The 20,294-nt window shown below is 48.4% G+C and overlaps 1 protein-coding gene across 1 annotated transcript; it reads right to left on the bottom strand.

Moving 5' to 3' along the window:
• Positions 1-293: 293 nt before the first annotated feature.
• Positions 294-20,034, bottom strand: LOC149353406 (kelch-like protein 10). Its single transcript, XM_089575814.1, has 11 exons — positions 19,787-20,034; positions 18,964-19,186; positions 13,732-13,881; positions 12,523-12,725; positions 9,885-9,963; positions 8,220-8,419; positions 6,760-6,928; positions 5,564-5,718; positions 3,952-4,130; positions 2,554-2,673; positions 294-502 (listed from the first exon to the last, which is right to left on the bottom strand). The coding sequence occupies exons 1-11, from the start codon at positions 20,032-20,034 to the stop codon at positions 294-296; spliced, it is 1,935 nt and encodes a 644-aa protein (XP_089431940.1).
• Positions 20,035-20,294: the final 260 nt, after the last annotated feature.

Here is a 20,294-nt window from a genome sequence, read left to right on the forward strand (position 1 = left end):
CACATAATGAAGGCCCAATGATGACCTTTGACATTTACTGTACAACATTCAGCAGCAGATGAAATTCACTTTAGCGACGCATTAGATATGCTCGCAATATTCTAGCAAGCAAGCCGAGGAATTGACCTGTGGAATATCTACCTTTGCAAATAAAATGCCAACTAATATCATTCGCCCTCAGAGGTACTATATGACTGAACAGTCTATCGCGATTAATTACTTTATTGCTTCTTTGATGAAGCTGAATTGCATTTTAGCACTGCAGTGAACACGAATTAGGTATAGAAGTTACGTCAATGCGGTTCAGTTGCGATCGGGAATTCTTCTGCTGAGAGGTATATTACACGAAAGTATGGTAAAGTAGGCATATACTCACCCGGATTGGCTACATCGTATACGATGCTTGCCGCCGAGGCACTGCAGTTCATATTTATGGGTTGAGCCGGATACCATTTACGGCCTTCGATGTCGTACCGCTCGACCAGAGACACGGTCGTCATTCCTAGTGGGGCGGTGAAGGCGGAAATAAATCACTAAAGGTGAGCGTCATTAATTATTGCTTTCTGAACCACCCCTTTTGTGGAGCTTATTAGTAAGCAATAAACAAACCTGAAACCGAACGAAACAATCGCAGTAGTGATTATGGGCAACGAATGGACGCCTAGAAACCTCCCAGCGTGAGTTGCTGCAGCACAAGGAGCCCATCGAGGCGTTTTTCAAAACTTCCGGTTTGCTGACGTCACTCCCAGCTCTCATTTTCTGGTAAGTAACGTCCCTACCGGTTGTCGGTTTCGGTTGTACGACGTCACATTACATGTTTGTCACGACCGCGCATGAAGTGTGATGCTTAGTCGTACACCTCGTCATACGAACCCACCATATGTGGTCACGTGACCTGACACTTGGCACCTACAGCCGCCGCGGTGGCTCAGTGGTTATGCTGCTCGGCTGCTGACCCGAAAGACGCGGGTTCAATCTCGGCCGCGGCGGCTGGAATTTCTTTGGAGGAGAAATTCTAGAGGCCCGTGTACTGTGCGATGTCAGTGCACGTTAAAGAACCCCAGGTGGTCGAAATTTCCGGAGCCCTCCACTACGGCGTCTCTCATAGCCTTAGTTGCTTTGGGACGTTAAACCCCATTAACCAAACCAAACCAAACTTGGCACCTACCCAGCTGTGACACTGGACGTCGCCAAACGAGCCAACGAGCTCCTTATGTTTCGCATAATAAGATGGCAACGTTTTGTAATGTATTGGAATGTATTGCTTTGTTTTTTATCTGTCTTGAGATGCTTCCATGGCCTTGGGTTGCACTTGCATCTTCATTTTTGTACATGTACAAGTATTCGCCTTGTTTGCATCTGTTCCGCCATTGCCTCTGAGCAATGCAAGCGTAGTGAAGCGGGTGTCATGCAAAGCGTATCAGCTTGCAACCCTTGCCCGTTTCCAGAGGATGTATTTCTAAATCAGGTGCTGAGATGAATCAGTTATCAACAATTCATAAATCTACAATATACCATCTTTGCCAAAACTAAACAAGTAACGGGGTTTGCTTCTCAGCCGTATAGTGGAATCTTTACGGCGTCCCTAAACACCAAAATGTCTCAAAAGGAGAGGATAATGTTTCAGTTTACGTTAGATGCCTTTAAAGCTTAAGAGGTGGGATAAGTGCTCCACTACACGGATATGAAACAAACCTTGTTGCTAGGCTACTTCCGGCAAAGACGGCACAATGGAATCTCTTAAGGATTTGGGATGGTCCTAAAGCAATGAGCAAAAATGTAGGCTGAATGTCATCCTCACCATCATAATCAGAGAGGCTAAGCTTGCTGCAAGCGAGATAAAGAAATAATTCCCACCGATCTCTAACTAAACACGTCCTGTGACCATACCCGAGAAAATTCCCGAACGCCTTCTAACATGACTTTCGCCAGATAATTTTCTAACCCCACTCTATGCCACACAAGGCTCAGTTTCTTTTGCCTTGAATTTGGCTCACTTCTTTCGGCACAAACATACGTGAATTCAAAGCAGAAAAAGAAATCTTTTTTTTTCTATTCTGGCAACTACATGTCTACAGGATGAAAGCTAGCTGCACACTAAAACCCCCCACATAAATTCTTCGTCAGCATACGTGGCCGTCGAATAACTCCGGGGCTACCCTATAAGCCTTGTTCGCTCAGCAGTATTGCGCAAATAAGACGGCAGATAAAGAATCTGCGGCAAAATGTGAGCTGCTTGTCGTACTTGTCTTGTCCTCGTGTTCCTCGTGGAAGGGTTCCCAAATAATTATCTTGAAATATAGATTTCAGATACGTATGCCAGTTCGATTATACTTCATACATGTATGTCTTGACCAGACTGAATACCATAGAACCACCCCCCCCCCCCCCCCCCCCCATTACTTCCGCTCTTTGCGGCGACCCGATTGATTCAGTGGGGTCTATATATACGTCCACCTACTGAATGGGCTGACTGAGCCGCTTTGATGAATGCTCTGCGTTCTTTGTCTCGTGCGCATGCGCAAGAGACGTGAATAGCGCGCGTATACACACCGCTGAAGCCTCCTATCGCGTAGATAAACCCTTCAAGGACGACAGCGGCGAAGTTACTCCGGGCTTGGCTCATGCTGGGCAGCTCGGAGAAACGAGCCCTTCTGGTGTCGAGCTGCTCCACTGGAAAGAGAAACACGGATGAAGGAGAGGGAAAAAGTATTAGTTTGTTCTGATGACAGACTGTTGCCACTTGTAGGTGGCGGTAAGCAGGATGGCATACAAGAAATAGTTGTTGTAGGGAGGGAGATGGGTTTTTCGAGAATGGTGTAGAGGCCTCGCGAGAACATGAGGATGGAAGGATAGAATAGATCCGACACCTGTCAAGGCCACTTTTCGAGCGTATACGGTACCGTTCTCACGCTGAACGCTCATAATGACGATCACTGATTGGTCCAAACATAAGCACGTCACTCATGACGTCTAAAGGCCCCCTTTTCTTTCCTCTACCCTTGTCCCTCGCTGCGTTTGTCACGCTGGGCACCTGCCTTATATGGATGGATACAAATTAATGGACTAGCTAACGTGCATGAATAAAGTTTAGACGATCAATGGGACTGATGTGGCAGAGTACGCGTTAGCACTAATGCGCGCCACAGACGGAGCAGCAGCCGCCGCTAAAGGGTTCAGACCATGCGAGCGAGTGGCGCGACACGCCAAGCCCTCGCTGCACTATCCCCACCTGCCACCCGTCGCCTTCCACCCTCTATTCGCTATCCCTCCCGTTTTCCCACTTCCCTGAGAGTGGAGAAGGAAATTTCCCTCTCCTCTTCGTCACCAGCCACCCATTGATTCCCGCCCTCTCCCACGTTCCCTCTCTCCACCTTTCCTACTGCCAACAGAGGCTTCATACGGACAAACGGCAAGATTCTTCCAACACGGCGGTTCTAAAACTAACGCAAATGATAAAGCGTTGAAGAGGGCAATAAAAAACGAAACTTTTTTGTTCAGAGCCACAGGATTCCAAATGAACACCTTCAGCAAAACGGAGAGTTGAGCTAGTTGGTACATACTGATGGGAAAAAACAGCGCTGAGACGAGGGACAAAGAAAGGACAAAGGAGGACAAAGCGCCGGTCCTGTTGTCTTCTTCTTTCTTAGTCCCTCGTCTCAGCGCTGTTTTTTTTCCCCAGCAGGATGAACACCTTCCTTTGCGACATTGACTTGTTTTATACGCTTATTTTCATGCACACCTATTTTAATGAAACAGCTGTATCCTTTGAATTTTGCGTTATTGCTTCAACGCTTCACTGCTGTACATCACAAGCTGGAGTTTAGCGCATTGCCTTCTTGGTTGCCGCTGAGCCATTGGACCAAAACCGTTACTACTAAGACCACAAGTTCTCTTTCACCTTGTCTCGCTTTGTAATCCAAGAAGCGTGGTCACAAATCAAAAGCGTACTTGTGGACAGACGCGTGACGCCGTTGTAACCACCGATCACGTAGATGATATCCTTGTGCGTGGCGACCTTGACACCGCTCCGAGGCGTGGACATCGTCAGCACCCTGGTCCATGTGTTCGATGACGGGTCGTAGCACTCGACCGTGTCCAGCACTTCCCGACCCGTGAAGCCACCCACGCTGAGCCGAGAAGAAAGCAATCGATGGGGCGAAGCTTTTAATATGCATTCTACGTACCACGCCCAACCCTCAAGGATACTATATGCACCCGCTCTCAAGAACGCATGCAAAAACCCGTAACCGCGCGTGTACGTGGCTCCGTCTCGGTTGTGAGCTGTACATTACACAAGCATACCCGGCTACTTATCAGTAGCAGCCCTCTTACCTCCACATCTGTACAAAGGCCTATAAAAGTGATGGCCAATTAGCCCTGTTCTGAGCCAAGTGTGGCCAACCTATCCACCCCCACCCACCGCAATATAAAATGGAACCTCAAGTGATGCGACTGTTAGAGACAGAAAGACAGCGACGTGGACTAGAGAAGCAATGCAGGTTGATGATGTCCTAGCTAAAATAAAAAAGAAATGGGTTTTATGCGACCAAATATTATGAAGAGCACATGACCGCCGGCCTTTCAGGGTAGGAGAATATATTTCAAGGGAAGGAAAAGTACCCCATGAGGTGGCAGGAAGTTAGGTGCATAGCTAAGAGCAGGCAAGCTGCTGTAATATAGCTGAGATCACGGGATGAGCGTGGGCGAGTATTTCTTTGTCCCTTCGTCCATTTCGTCCCTTTGTCCGTGTCTGAACATTAGTGTTCCTATGATATCAACTGAACACTAACTAGATCGATCAACCGCTTTCGTGTGATAGAGTACCCACCTATATCGAAGGGCAGGCCTAATTGCATGTCCCCTATGTGCCATAAAACCCAACACAACACAACACAATAATTGCATGTCCGTAGTATATGCGTGTCTTCTGCAGTGGATGTTGGCTGAGCGCGGTTGAGGGCAACGTTCAACACAGTTTAGAGCAAGACATACATACGGAAAGTGGTAGCGAATCAGTTCACCGACTGTAACCGGTTTTGATGTAACATGTCACCAGAGAACACTTCACCAGTTTAAAATACAGCCTATTGGCTAAGCACTAGTGCAAATAGAATTTATATTTTAACATGAAGTGCCCGCTTCCCAATTTCATGACTGACATGCTTTAATTTTTTTAGACGCCTTTGTTTCTTATTTTCCTCCCCCATATACTTCCCAAAGCCTTATTCCCCTAATATCCCACACCAGAGTACGAGTAATATCCCACACCAGAGCTAGTTCGTTGTTCTAACACGAGAGGCAAAATATCTGCTCAACAATAAATAATAGCATTTCCCTCCAGAAAGCTCCCAAAAACAAGTCAAGTTGTGTGAAGCTAACGGGACATTCAATATACTTTCAGAAAATTATATTCTTCTCCTAATGACAGTGTTTCTTTGCGTGACGTCCAGCTATCGATCTGCACTACTTTGGCGAGAAAACCTCTGCTTGTCGGCCGAGCTGACCTTCAGTTGCAAGCATGTCCAGTTTCGCTAAATCACATTCATTCCCCCAAGCTCACATGTAGATTCGTCCTGCAGCCGTCGTGGCAGCAGCGTCGCTTCTGACGTCATTCATGGGTGCAACCTGGGTCCACTGATTCTTCTTGGCGTCGTAGCGTTCGACGCTGCTAGTCCGCAGGCGGCCATCAAAGCCACCCATGGCATAGATTAGACCCTGCGACGAGACGAGAAATTCAGGCAGAGACCAGGTACAGGAAGAAAAGGGTTCACCAACGTCGTCATCATCATCAGAATTTCTTTTAAGCCCTTTTAGCACAAAGGGAGGACTTGTCGTGCGTCACACGCTCTAAACACGAATACACCTATATGGCAGTAAAAAGAGAATACATAGTCTTTAAAGAAGGGTGTGCGCTAGAGGACAGTTTACACCCTTTTTACTCCATTCTGTTTAGAGTACTGGAGATAGTTAATTGCCCAGTTGCTTCGCAGCGTTTCTGCAGAGCAACACCTCAAATTTTTTTTTTCTCGCATACCACACAAGCTTTGATCTTTCTGTTATCATCTGTTGTAAGACAAGGCAATTTGAACGTCATAACATAAAGAGAACAGGCGGCCGCCCTCCCTTCTTTTTGTTCGGGAAACACACTGAAAGGGTCCGGTTTACCAGCCGTCGCACGTTGAAAGAGGTGAACGACAACTGATTGATAGCATATTTCTAGGTCAGCCTATCGCATACTTCATCTACAGTGCATAGCAATGGCTTGTGGATGTGAGATTTAGAACATCGAAGAGAAGCTCTGCAGGGGCCAACTCCTCATCATGCTAATTTTAAATAAAGCCAAATTCTTTCCGACACCTCATTTGTTTTATTCTCTGTAAACTATAGTCTGAGCGTTCAGCTGCTTGAATAAAATTTCGAGCCTCAAAAGGTTACTAACTCGCTCTTGATTCACCCTACTAAACTACATAGCACTGCCAGCGGAATATGCCTGGTTTTGACGGATTCAGAGTTTCGTAATCGGCATCTTTGAAGTGATATCGATTTGAAATGCATGGTCGTCGTGTATGCCTTTCTCGCTGCAGCCGGCGTTGCTGGACCACTATTTGTAGAAAGGCCATCCCTGACGAATGGCTTGTCCAGAGGGCCGTTGAGCATGCTTCGTTTCGCTATAATGACGAGAATCGCGTTAAAACTGGGAAGGACAAGAGCAGATGCGAGAGAGATCTGGTTGCCTTCGCTCTCGTAGTGCCTTGCCTGCAGTGTGGCGACGCTGACATAGCAGCGGGCTTGCATCATGTTGGCCTTGTGGCTCCATCGGTTCAGGTTGACGTCAAAGCAGACGACGGAGTGGTAGCACTCGCGGCCGTTGAAGCCGCCCACGATGTAAATGCAAGAGTTAAGAACCGCCGCGCCATGGTACGCCCTGCGGGGGAGGAAAGCACATTGCGCCGACGACCGCATAACCCAGAAGTTATGGTAAAAGAAACAAGGTTTTGCCGTGTGGGCTATTTCCTTAAGTTATGTATTTTGCGGCGCTAAAACGACGGACAGACAGAAGTAGAGAGTAACATTGCACTAATTCACCGACTTGTTCGTCCACTTCTTTCCGTTTGTCGTCTTAGTGCCCTCAAAACTTTGTAACAAGGACCCATATGACGCAGTCTGTTTTGGCCTCATTGGTCGTCATATCATTGACAGAACCCAGAAGCATGTGGCCAGTGAAAAGGAAAGAGGCGCATCACATTTGCATTTGGATCACTTTTGTTTCATGGGCTTCGTAGGTGGGTCTTTTACTGCAAGCGATTTTTTACGCTTAAGTTGTGAGCATGCGCATTAGAATGCCAAGGAGAGGCTGACATAGCGTGAGTGTGTGGAAGCACAACGTAGAGAAGATGAGGGAGGGGGGGCCTTAGTGCGCTGACCAACATTTAGAGAAGTTCTTTTGTCTGCACCATCACCAAATTTTTAGACAGTTTATAGACTGTCTATAACTTCTGTCTATGAAGTCTATGAACTCTAATAGACAAATCCTAGAGAACAGTCTATAGCTAATACAAATGTTATAGACAATCCACAGATTTATGGTCATATACTTTTAGCAGACTATATACTATGAATAGACAAAAATAAATATCTATAGGAAGGCAATAGAGCCTATAAGAAGTCTATTGACTGTCTATAGACCGTTTTTATAAGGGGGGGTCTGTTACATTATTCTCCTTGAGAACATGAAACAATTCGCCCATTTCACGGTGCAGACAGAACTTCTTCAAGAAGAAGGGGGAACGCGCATGTTAGCATAAAATAATTGTCGGGGGCTTAGCTTTGGTTAAGCCTGGTAGGTTGCGAAAGCGAGCGCAGCGCCTCTAACGGAAGGAACGCGGCGCGCCGCGTCTAAAAAAGGAACGCAGTACGCCGCGTCTATAGGTCACGCGTGGCTACCGGCCGCCGCTGCGCGACGACTCGACTTGGCAGCCAATCTCTCACCCTGGCATGACATCATGCTATGACATCACTAGGCATGGCACGCCGTCAAAGGTCACACGTGGCTACCGACCGCCGCTGCGCGACGACTCGACTGGGTAGCCCATCTCTCACCCTGGTGTGACGTCAGAGGTCATTCTAAAGGTCAAGCGTGGCTACCGGCCGCCGCTACGCGAAAGGCCGTTCATGAGCGTAGTATTGCTTTTGCAATAAAAATGCGCTTTGCATACCGGGGCGTGGTGTACTGGTTTCCCAGGAGGCGCCAGGCACCGGTTCGGCAGTTGAAGGCGTGCATGTTGTTGGTCGCACCCGACGTCCAGCCCCCGAACAGGAACAGGATGTCCTTGGGGATGCGCGGGGTGAGCCACACCTTCGAGGACAGGTCGACGCCAGCACACTCGCCCAGCGCCATCGACTGGCGAGTCAGCGACTGTGCGGGGAATGCGGCATCAAGAACAGCCCAGACCATGGTCTTCGGCCATCACCTCATGAACTCGATTCATATTCATCAAAGCAATTCATTCAGTGCGGAATAATAAGGACACAAATACAGTGCAGGCTGGTCTGCATATGTACAGTCGAACCTCGTAATAAATAAACAGTTTATAACTAAATAATGAATATAACGAAGGAATAGCGATTCCCCTTGGAAGCTCGGTCAACACGGGCTATAACGAAGCTACGGCTATAACGAAGTAATAGGCACGTTTCATCTACATTTGGATAAAGACCTCTTACACTGAACTCGGAGTCCTGTACTACAGCAGCTGTAGCCGCCCTATCATGGCAAATTCCGTAGTGTCGTATTTCCCACGTTTCTCTCATTGGAATCCACTCCGCTACCAAAAGCTACTTTTGGTTATCTGTTCTCCGTATCGGCTATAACGAGCACATCTATTGTACACGAAAAGATGGCAGCGAAGCCGTGCAGTCTGACGCTGACGATAACTTTTTTCATGCGCTGAGAAATAGGCTGCTGAAACCACTCCCAGGTTAAAGAGTTCGTTATCTCTTCGCGCTTTACGGTTTTCCATGTGTAGGGAAATGAAATATTGAAAAAAAAAACTTCCAGACTACCTCAGTCTCAACGAGTATATGAGCCCGGGAGCAGGTGGATGGCTGGATGAATGAATGCTGAAAGCACTCTGCCAGTTTGGGTACAGGGTGATGACGTGAGCCGCAAGGCTCGTCACTTTTTTCTGTGTAAATTTTTTTCCAGTCTTTCAACCTTAAAAACAGCTACTTTGAATTTTGTCCTTTTTAAGTACAGGTTATGCTGGTTTTAACTCTGTGACGGTTTTCAGTTGTAAACTTATATATATTGCTTACTGACCTGCTTTTAAGCCATCAGTCTAACCGTTTATAACCAACATCTACCGCGGATCCACTCACGTTACCTTCGTTACCCCAAACCCTGAAGCGTTGTGGACAATTCTTGTAGTAAAACCGACATTTCAGTTAGTTGGTCTAGAACCATGGAAAATACTTGGCATAGCATCTTGTCTTTTGTTGTTTTTTTTTTTAAGATACTTATTCTGTCTGCTTCGACATCTGTGTGGATACTTCTTCATTCTGCAGAATATCCTCAGTTCTTTTCGTCATATTTACCACCCACTGCACACGAGTCATCATCGTGGGCATATTTCTTTCTGTACAGCATTGAGCTTGGCGCTTTTGGGACTGCGTCATCTGTCGTCATGCTGACCATGTGGGCCTGGAAATGCGCACGCTTACTAAGAAAAAGCGGAGAGGCTGACGGCACAGCTGTCACTGATACTTTGTTAGCCCAATGAGAACGAGAGCGTGAAGAATATACAAAGCACAGACGAAATCCCTTAGGTTCACTTTGTTTCTAAGACAGAGGTAAACCACCTTGATGCAGACCAGCAACCGACCTGATGGATCGCATTGAGGACTTTGAGGCTGTCTCCGTCACCCTGGACTTGAGGATCGGTGACGACCCGGTCGAACTCTCTGCTCGAGAGAAAAAGAAAAGCTTAAAACTGAATGGTCAGTCATGTAGTGATCGATAAAACGCTTAAGGCGCATTGACAAATCGTCCCTGGTAGATTATGCTGCCTTTTATTCTCAAGATTGCAGACTACATATTGGAGCTACGCATCTATTTAGTTAACTACGAAAAAAAATAGAATACCTATCCCATGGATTGTAAATATATCCTTTTCAGTCACATGGTCTCTTTCTCCTGTGGTGTCATGCTTTGTTTTCTGTATGTATTCACTATTTCCTTGAATAAACTCATGAGTTGAAAGTCAGGGCTGTGTGTCCTGTTCTCCCTTTCCTTACGTCGTTTTCGCGCTGTGACCACGTTAACTTGAGCAACCAACTCGCCCGTACTCCACCCAAAAAAAAACAAGTCTGCAAGAAATATTGATGTAAAGAAGTGTGTGCAATTTGCCGTGTCATACAAAGAACAATGAAAGACTAATGCTAAACGTTTCCCTCAGATCGGCCCATAGATCGCTTGTCAGTTTCTTGTCGCATGTTGTCTCAGATTTGGTTTAAATAAGCGAGTGATAGCTATGGCGTAAGAGAGGGGTTATGGTCGCATACCTAGTCTAAGTAACAGCTTACGTAATAGCTGGCTGTTAATTTGTTTTCATTCCCGCTCCAAGGGCGAACCAATACGACGAAGCAGCGATTACGGTGAAATTCTTACATGCAACACCTCACGTGACCTCAAGTCCTCTTGTACGTCATAGTCACCGTTCGAGTGTCGAAATCGAAACTAAACGAACAGAAAAAATTAATTGAAATAATAATAATTGCCGGTCATAGGCAAATTTCGCATGGTGAGATGTATTTTCTAGTCCAAATCTGACAACCCTACTCATTAAAAAATAAAGAAAACAATCCACACAGCATAAATGCTCGTTTTGGAATGTTTAAAGTTGCTAAACTGACTTAAAAACCAACCTTAAATTCTCTTCACAATGATGGTTTTGTCTGTTTATTTGCGCTTTTGTTTTTGGCCTCTAGTGGTTGGCTAGCAGATCAGCTCAAATTAGGGCTGGTCAAGACCACTAGCGGCCGGGCGATGTTGCTCACAACTTGCAATTAGATAAAAGACACCTTTCGCAGACCGCGTAGCATGTTACGATTACCGGAGTACCGAAAGCCCGCCAACCTCTAGCGCGTCCGCGCTAATTGGCCCTCATGCGGCAGGTGCGCGCGCAGCTGTCGGGTACCTAGCGCCATCTGGCGCTGTCAAGGTGATCTGCGCATGCCCCTGACGGCGCACGTGCTCCCGGTACTGCAGTAACGGTAACACGGTACGCGGCACGCTAAAGTTGCCTAATAGGCACCTTTAGCATACCGTGTACCGCGTTACCCATACCGGTACCGGAGTACCGGGAGCCTGCGCGCAGCCAGTTCGCATGCGCAAAATCGCCTTGATGGCGCCAGATGGCGCCAGGTACCTGGCAGCTGCTCACGCGCCTGCAGCATGGGGACCAATGAGCGTATGCTCACCGGCAGTGGGTGGTGTTGAGATCGACGTCAGCGGGTCTCGTTTGTAACCAGCCAGCACACCTGTTTCTGCTGTATATGGCTGCGAGCAACTTCAGACAGCTGATTCCAATTATGGAGTTTGCCCGGTCGGAGTGCAGGACCAAAACGAAGGGGCTGAAGTTTAAGCAAAACCAGATCCCCTTTCCGAAGTGTCCGCACGTGTCGAACGCCGCCGCCGCGGGGAGACGTACGTTATCTTCCCCAATTGCTGTGACCGTGCCGGGGAACAAAGGGCTTCGGTTCCTGCGTCTCTTTGGCATGCCAAGCACCGCGACAAGCTGGCGGGCATCATTCGAATATCTCCAAGGACGAGGGACCACTTTCCGACCTTTTCGTGACCTCGCGTTCCGGCCTCGAGCGGCGGGTGTGATATGATGAACAACAGATGTCGGTGACCCGCGGGAACCTTCGGCTGGCCGGAAACCACCTACCGCAGTCGACTCTACCTCGACGGCAACCTTCTTTCCCTCAGACTCAACATGTGACGGGGGCGTGACCCTAAGTGCGGCGTTGTGTTTGTGCGCACAAGAGAAAGCTCTAGGCCCCTCCCACTCCCTCGTGGGCGTCCTCAACCTAGAGACTTGAGGGAACGAGAAGGATATAAAAGTTGACAACGAATGCGGCAGAAGAGTCTCACTTCAGTCTCACTTCTATTCGCTTTGATGTAAAAATTTAAATAAACCCTCTAGTAATCTTCCTCCCATCACCAAACTCTTTGACTCGACGGCACTCATGTCCTGGTGGTGGTGGGAACGGGTTCGAAGCTTGACCGCGGTTTCATCAAGCAGCGAGCTAGCAACGACTCCTAACCCGCATCTATCCAACAGCGGGCTCCCGGTACTCCGGTACCGGTAAGAGTAACACGGTACACGGTATGCTAAAGGCGTCTATTGACTACCGGCAACTGTGGAAAACCGTACAGCCTGCTGTTCTGCCTCCGGCTTCGAAGCCAATCAGAGCGCTCACACCGCGGAAGTAGGCCTAGGGCGACGTGGAACTCACGAGACGGTGCACCCCGCGAATCGCACGAGGGGCAGAAGCTGGGCGAGGTACTTCTTCCGCTCCGCTACGTCTGTGGATATCCACTTGAGGATCGAGCGGAAAGTATCGTCCACTTCGCTAGGCGCGTGTAGCCGGTTGTCCATCAGGATGGTCCGCAGCTCCTCAGGGGTGAGAGACTGGAACTGCTCATCGTTCTCCCAGACCTGTGCCAAGAGAAAGAAAAACGACTTTTTCAACTGAACGATGCAATTAAGTCGAAGGTATGAGTGTTGCCACCTACATATGACGTCTAATGTTGCGCGTAAGCAGGTTGCCCTCATAACAGGTCCGCGTGAGGCCTTCGAAAGTAAACCAGCGAGTTTTCTTATGATGCTTCTCGCAACCTTCCCGATAGGTTTGCATCTGCATATTCATCTGTTAACGAAGAATTTAGACATTAATAACAGATAAGGTAAGACAAGAAGATAAGGCAATGCAGAAAATAAGATAAAGTTTACGCATATGCTGAAATTCAATTCTATTTGTTTAGACTGCACGGCTGAAGTGTAGCTCGCGGTATTTGTGGAAACAGCGCCAAAGACACGGACAGACAAATAGATGGAACCAACGCTTACCATCAACTGAAGGATTTATTCCAGCAGATCACAAAAAAGTAGAATTTCGCGATCAAGTGCGCATGTTCGCAGATAAGAAACCAAGCACTGAAATTCATTCAGGCTCGTCTAGATAGGAAATTTGACAATCATGAATAACAACAGACGGGGTGCTTACACACGTGTCACGATTCTTGTGGATAAGGTATGCTTCTTTCAATACTCTTGCTATTGTATCTTTTTGCTTGCAGAACACCGAAGCCTGGCGAAGCCTGGATACGTGGCGACATTTTTTGTCATGAAGTGCCTAGCTCGAGGACGGAGCGCTAATCAAGGAACCGCTGTCTTCCCTTAATCGTATGTTCAAGCATCTGCCTGCTTGTCTTATGTGCACTTTTTCTCGCACGTGAACAGTCAACGGTCGTCCCATCTGCTTGCTTGTCCGTATATTTTGAACTGTTTCTAGAAATATGACGCACCAACTAGCTCAACGTTCCATTTTACTGTAGTTTTATCGCGTCTGTGGAGTATGCTTGTTCTTCAACATATTTCGGTTTACAGCATCCTAAACGCGCAACCCGGGTAGTGTCGCTGAAGTTCGCCCTGGAGTTCACACCTCATCGAAGTGTCGGATCAGGTAGCGAAGGGCATCTGTAGCAAGGTTGTTGTATCCCCTGGTGAGGGCCAGATGGTAGGTGTCGATGCAGGAGTCCGGTTCCAGGTTCTGCTTAAGCATGTTGATGCAGTGTTCGCGAATCTTGCTTATCTGCGTCATCAGAGTGAATAGAAGTGAAATAAAATTCCAATGAAGCTCAGGAGTTATTGCACAAAGCGAAAAGTCTGAAAAAAGAGTCTTCAGAGAAGATCACTTCGAGGACTGCCCAGGGAGTGCGAAGAATTTTTTTTTCTCGAAGTGGGAAAGAGTATCTACAGGTAAAAGCCTTTTGTCTTATTTAAGTTAAAAAACTTTTTGTGGCATGGTAATGTCCCTATTATTATGAGCTAGGTTCCCCTACATCTAAACTCTATACGCGCGCATTAATGGGCAACGTCATAGCTGTCCACTATCCAGTCGAACGGAAGATTCGTTGCACGTGCGTTAAGGCACCGTGCAAATCGCATGCTCATGTGTACTCTGGGAACTTTTTGTATTTATTACCGGCTGCATCTTCCAATTTTCACAGAAACATGAAGTCCAAATAGGTCCCATTTTTGGCCCTTGGTTCACGCAAGTGTCCATGATCGTGTCCTGGTATCGACGTGTAAACCGCCTCTCTTAAAAATAACAAGACCAGGCATCCTCATTTCCCTAATCCCTGATTTCTGGCCATTAACGTTTCCAGGAGGGCAGAAGCGGTAGCCTGGACGCCGTGACTTTCCTTGACAGCTTTTAAAAACGCAAATATGCACAGCATGACATGGCTGCAGAGGAAATGAATGACGCCTTTGGCTGCAATGTTCGGTGTCAGGAACACAGCTGCTTGTGGTAAGGGGACACTTGTGGCGATGATGATACTGATGATAACGTCGCCGAGTTCGTAGCTGCACGGTAACAAGTTATCTTTTGTTTTATCGCCGTTGTTGAGAAAAGTTCTATTGGTCTAGCCAGGTGCTCTCGCTGGTGCTTCACCACCATCCCGTGGGTGACACGGTTAGACGTTGGGAAATCGATAAATAGCATATCATTTATCGATTCCATCAGTCCTAACAAATAGATATTAAACATCTGAGCAATCATGAATGGTGTAAGACATCATGTTTATATCTCTCAATAACAATCTTTGTCATGGTCAATTTTATCACTTGAATGCACGGGAAGGGCCATCGCTTAATGTTCTCTTTTTTTTAACTTGTGACTGACCCAGATCAACGAGAACGAAGCGACAGGAGCGGGCGCAGCCGTGGGTATGTGCCATTAAGCCTAAGGACATCATCATCATCATCAGTCCGCGTGACGCACGCTCGCAGACAACAGCCGGGACAGCGTGTTCGCCAAATGCAGCCGGTACAGCCAGCAATGACAGCGCCGCCCACCGGCAGGTAGCAGCCACATTAAGGCTGGTTATAAATATTCATTCAGAACGACGGCTTGACATCGCCGCTATGGCGCAGTGGATTAGAGCCACGTGTTGCGTATGGAAGGTCGGCCGTTCGACTCCGCTCTCTGTACTGTAATTTCATTGTTTTTTTATTCATCTCTTTACAATTTTTTCCCTTTTAGGTCGCAAATCGTGATGCTTAGTGCCATATAACGCCGTTTAATAGGATTTATTATCCCTTTTAGGTAAGCCGTAGTGACAATCTTCAGTCACCGTGATCAATTCACCGTGGTTTCAAGCCATGTGGCTGTACAGGCTGCAGTTGGCGAATACGCAGCCGGGCATCTCAACTCTTCATCGCGCTGGTTGATTGGCTTGGCACCGGGCAGCCATAGCTGCGCTATCTCTCCTCATTTCTGAGTCCAGGACAAAGCTGGTCACAGAACCACGTCTGCTTGGTAGCACCGTGCATCGAGACCGTCGTCTTCCGGCCTCCTCTTTTAAGACTGACGTCTCTCCCGATTGCCAGCGTGCTGAACGCCTGCACGTTGGCTCGTCGACATCTACGATGAGCCGCTCCATGGAGACTACGAAAGTTACGCCGCTGCTGCCTCCGACGGGCAGTGTCCAGCAACCGACCCTCCTTGCAACCGTTTCTTCACCGATTATGCGACTCTACGCTCCTGATTTCTGTATTCGGTTCATGCCGGCGAAGGTCCCGAGCCACCCCAGTTTGATCGTCGTCGTAACTCCACGATCCACGATGTCTTCTAGCACGCGTACAGAAAGGTCACTTCCGTCGCAGCTGACCCCTGCGCGTCGTGCTTCATGGACCTGTCTCTCTGCTTAATGGCTCGACGCTGGCACCAATGCTCCGTTCGGACGTGGCTGCTTAAACTCTGTCCACAGCAGCACCTTCGTGAACGAAGGGACTGACCGGACCGACCCTTTACACTACTTGTTCTATGTGCGCAAACGTTTGCACCTGGAGTCCTCAACAAACCGTCAGTTGGTCACATCCCGCAAAGTGCCCGAGGTTAAGCGAGACTCAAAGGGCTGCTACACATACTGGGAAGGAATGCGCTGTATGCAGAGGCTGATGATAGATCAACACGCCTCAATCACGTCTTCTTCACGTTTCTCCGGTTCCATGGGTAAACAGACTACCCAAGGATAGCAAGCCTTGCGCAAGAAGACCTAGAGCCTATGGGCCTGGCCATCTGCTGCAGCCACCAGCCTTGGCCTGTCTAATTTGCTGAATAATGGTGTGTCCACCCGGAAATGTAGACTCATACCACAAGATTGCTCTGTCACCTTTCTGAAAGACTCGTACTGCTTCGGTAGCTTATTGCTACCTGTTACCCGCATTCTGAGATTATTCCATCGGTTAGCTTGACCGAATGCGTCACAGTCCGCGAGAAGTATGCCAACCGCCAACATCTGAGCATCTCTACTCCGTCCTGCGCGATTTTGGTTGACTCGGCGCCGGGCACACTCTCTTACGTGTTCTCATTTCTGAGCACAGGCCGAAACTGGTCACACAACCACGTCTGCTTGCTAGCATGGGATCCATGGCTTTCATCCTACCTTTGGAAGAGTGCTACTCTGCTGATCTTCCCACCAGTTTCTTCATCCGTCAGCCTATTGAGCCTCGGATGCTACTTGTGTCGTCCTAAACCGTCATCCTTCGCACTCTTTCGAGACCGGAATATAAGCAGACGCGCAACACCTACCCCGCCCATTCTCACGACGTCGCAACCACAGCTGCACTGAAGGAGCCACTTGAGACATTCAAGACACCCGAAGGTCACCCGTTTGAACTTTTCCGCCTGTATACGTCTTCTCTGCGTGGTGGACCTGGGCCAAAGGTTTGGGGCAACCAGCATCGGACCTCCGGGAGCCACATATAACCAGTCTGCGACAGTCGAAGCCCCCAGCAGTGATGCCGCAAGTGACAACACCGCACACGTCAGCTGCCACTCAGCATCCCCATGACAAGAGGCCCGTCTTCGTATCCCTGGTGATGGCTTCCCTCCGGCCTCGACACGTTGTACGACCCTTTTTGTACACTTATTGATTTTGATATCCTCAGTCATGCATACATCGAGGCATGACACTCAAGACGATGCATGCATGCAAAATATTTCTCACAGATGTGCAGAATTTCAGCACTTAGGTCTAGCGGCCTTCTGCTTTCGAGCAGGAACGAGCATATAGGCGTAAAGAATCAAAGCAAACTAGAAAGCTTAAACAGACGAACCAATTATGGTTACAGCCACAGTCCGCAAGCATCCTAACTGCTTGATACAGTATCGTGCTTCTTTCTGTCACTCTATGCTTTAGCACCCATAATTTGGGATGCGGCGTAGCGTCCTCACCGCTAGTCTAGACAGCTTTCTCCTACTGTCATCTTGTACTGTGCGGTGTCCTATCTTAATTACCCATTCTTTATTAGAACGACTTAACATTCCAGTCTTCTGTCACTATTCTGTCATCTTACTCTCTTGTTCTTCGTCCCTTTTTAGCGACCCTAATTTCGGCAAATAGGAGAATGTCGGTTCAGTCGCTATCCTTGCGGTTCTGGCCTCGGCACTAACACACTGCCTCTCTGGACACACTAAGTTGCAGTGACGACAGTTCGAATCTTCTCGTTCCAGCGTCTGTAGGAATTCTCCCGCTGCCGTGGGTCCCGTCCAGTATTTGAAGCCACACTTTGTCGCTTCGTTAGAGACGACACTGGTCTAATATAACTCAAGAATGAAGCCAGAGATGGCACTCAAAAGAGGCCCTGCAACCAATGGCATCGACCGATTCTCATGATGTCGCACTTAACCACCTCGCATGTTTTAGCGCGCATCTATTAGCGGCCGTGGTAAGTGAAACGTGGTTGACCTTAACGACGTTGCAATAGGCCAATACCATTGGTAGGAAGGTCTCCTTGGTGGGTCATCATCATCATCATCAGCCTGACTACGCCCACTGCAGGGCAAAGGCCTCTCCCATGTCTCTCCAATTAACCCTGTCCTTCGCCAGTTGCGGCCAGCGTATTCCTGCAAATTTCTTAATCTCATCCGCCCACCTTTCTGCCGCCCCCTGCTACGCTTGCCTTCTCTTGGAATCCACTCCGTTACCCTTAAGGACTAGCGGTTATCTTGCCTTCGTATCGCAAGCGCTGCCCAAGCCCACTTCTTCCTCTTGATTTCAACTAGGATGTCATTAACCCGCGTTTGTTCTCTCACCAACTCCGCCCGCTTCCGATCTTTTAACGTTACACCTATCATTTTCTTTCCATAGCTCGCTGCGTTGTCCTTAACTTAAGCTGAACCCTCTTTGTTAGCCTCCACGTTTCTGCCCCATAGGTGAGTACCGGTAAGATACAGCTGTTGTATACTTTTCTCTTGAGGGATAATGGTAACTCGACCCACCAAACTACCAAACTTCATGAATGGCAGTTTGGTGGGTCTAGTTCCGCTTTATCCTGGAGTTATATCCGACTGCAGGTCAGTTGTTTCATGTGTCCATCTTCAAACACATTTAGTCACAGCATGGGGACAGTGAGCTTCGCTATCGTAACAGCCTCCTGTTGTCCTTGCTCTCTCCGTCTCAAACAGCAGCTGTTCATGGCATCTGGCTGGGCTAGTTCTTGTCGTGTGCATTCATCTACCGTTGTATCTATCTACATGCTGCCCCATGCTACAGGTTACAGCAGGTATCCATCAACCCTTCTGTCAAGCAGTTGATCCCGTGTCGCCAGCAGCGCACTGTCAGTGCACAGCTGGACTCCGTCTTGTTCAATGTCCCCAACTCACGTTGTACTTCTCGGCCATCTCGAGCACTTGACCGACGTTGTGTAGCCCAATACGTCCGTGGAGGGGCACTTGGTAGGCGAAGTCGACGAGCAGCTCGAGCATGTCGCTGCTCATGTCACTCACGACCACGCGGATGGGTGGCATCCACTCCTGCTTCTCCTGATCCTGGTCTTTGGTCATCGCCTCTCTGGTTACGTTGAAGAGGTTGCCGCAGCCGGAGAACCTGCAGTGTGAGGGGCGGCGAGAGGAACGCGAAAAAGGCAAAGCCCTTCACATGAATAAACAGGAAGCAAAGTAGCTCTGCTTGGCTGCCATAGTACACGCTAAAGAAACAAAACAAAGAGTCAGCCTGATGAATTTTCGTGGCTGTGCTATAGAAGACCGCGCACTAAACGGGAACGCGTTCTTACTTCTAGATGCGCCAACCAACTAAAAAGATACCAACTAAACGCTTCGTCTGATCGATGTAGACTAACGACGGGCGATCTTAATCGTAGTTTACATTCTTCCTATATCACTTCAGTTCTTCATGAACATTCTTCATGAACAATGGGCTCCGAATGTTTCCGTTATCGGATGCGTAAGGCATACGGGCTCAAAATGTCTTACTGAATATGTAACAGACGCAGAGCCCTCGTTTTGACTTTGAGTTAACCGGTAATGAATAAATAACGCCACCATTTGAATAACGTACACGCTAAGGGTCAGTAATGGCCAAAGCCTGCGTCAGTTACAGTATGTGTGACGGACACCTTCAACACTGCAACACTGCAGGCGAAACGGTCCGAGAGGACATTCGGGCAAGAAAAGAGCGTTAGCTCACTTGGCTGCCATGACGAACCGGTGCGCCCACACCTCTTCTCCGTCCGTAGCCTTGAAGACGACGTCGCAGAACTGGCGGGCCTTCCTCTGCTTGCTCAGTCCAGGCATGGCTCGGGAAGCGGCTCCGGGGGCGAACGCCGGCTGTCGGCCTTCAAGGTCAGTGAAGAGCAGACCGGCCTCGGACCAGATGGTGATGAGGTTGTACGCGTCGGCGTTGGCGTCCACGGTAGCCACGGAAGGGGAGCTCATCTCTGGTCTCGATGCCTCCTCACAGCTTAGGGTCAGCAGGGCAGGGTGAGCGAGCGAGAGAGCGTCCGACCACCAGTAGTGCCGGGAAGCGTATTCGCCAACTGCAGCCTGTACAGCACAAGGCTTGAAACCACGGTGAATTGATCACGGTGACTGAAGATTGTCACTGCGCCTTACCTAAAAGGGATAATAAATCGTCTTAAACGGCGTTATATGCCACTAAGCATCACGATTTGCGACCTAAAAGGGAAATAATTGAA

Source organism: Amblyomma mixtum, chromosome 3 (genome assembly GCF_055824585.1).
Source record: "Amblyomma mixtum isolate Tamu chromosome 3, ASM5582458v1, whole genome shotgun sequence".
Classification (NCBI taxonomy): domain Eukaryota; kingdom Metazoa; phylum Arthropoda; class Arachnida; order Ixodida; family Ixodidae; genus Amblyomma; species Amblyomma mixtum.

Bases quoted from the DNA above. Each gene is read 5' to 3' on its own strand.
- LOC149353406 (XM_089575814.1), bottom strand. From the start codon at position 20,034: ATGAGCTCCCCTTCCGTGGCTACCGTGGACGCCAACGCCGACGCGTAC. The intron at 9,964-12,522 runs GTGAGTTCCACG...TCTCTCGAGCAG, and splicing joins TTCGCGGGGTGCACCGTCTC to AGAGTTCGACCGGGTCGTCA. The intron at 8,420-9,884 runs GTCGGTTGCTGG...TTCCCCGCACAG, and splicing joins TCCTCAATGCGATCCATCAG to TCGCTGACTCGCCAGTCGAT.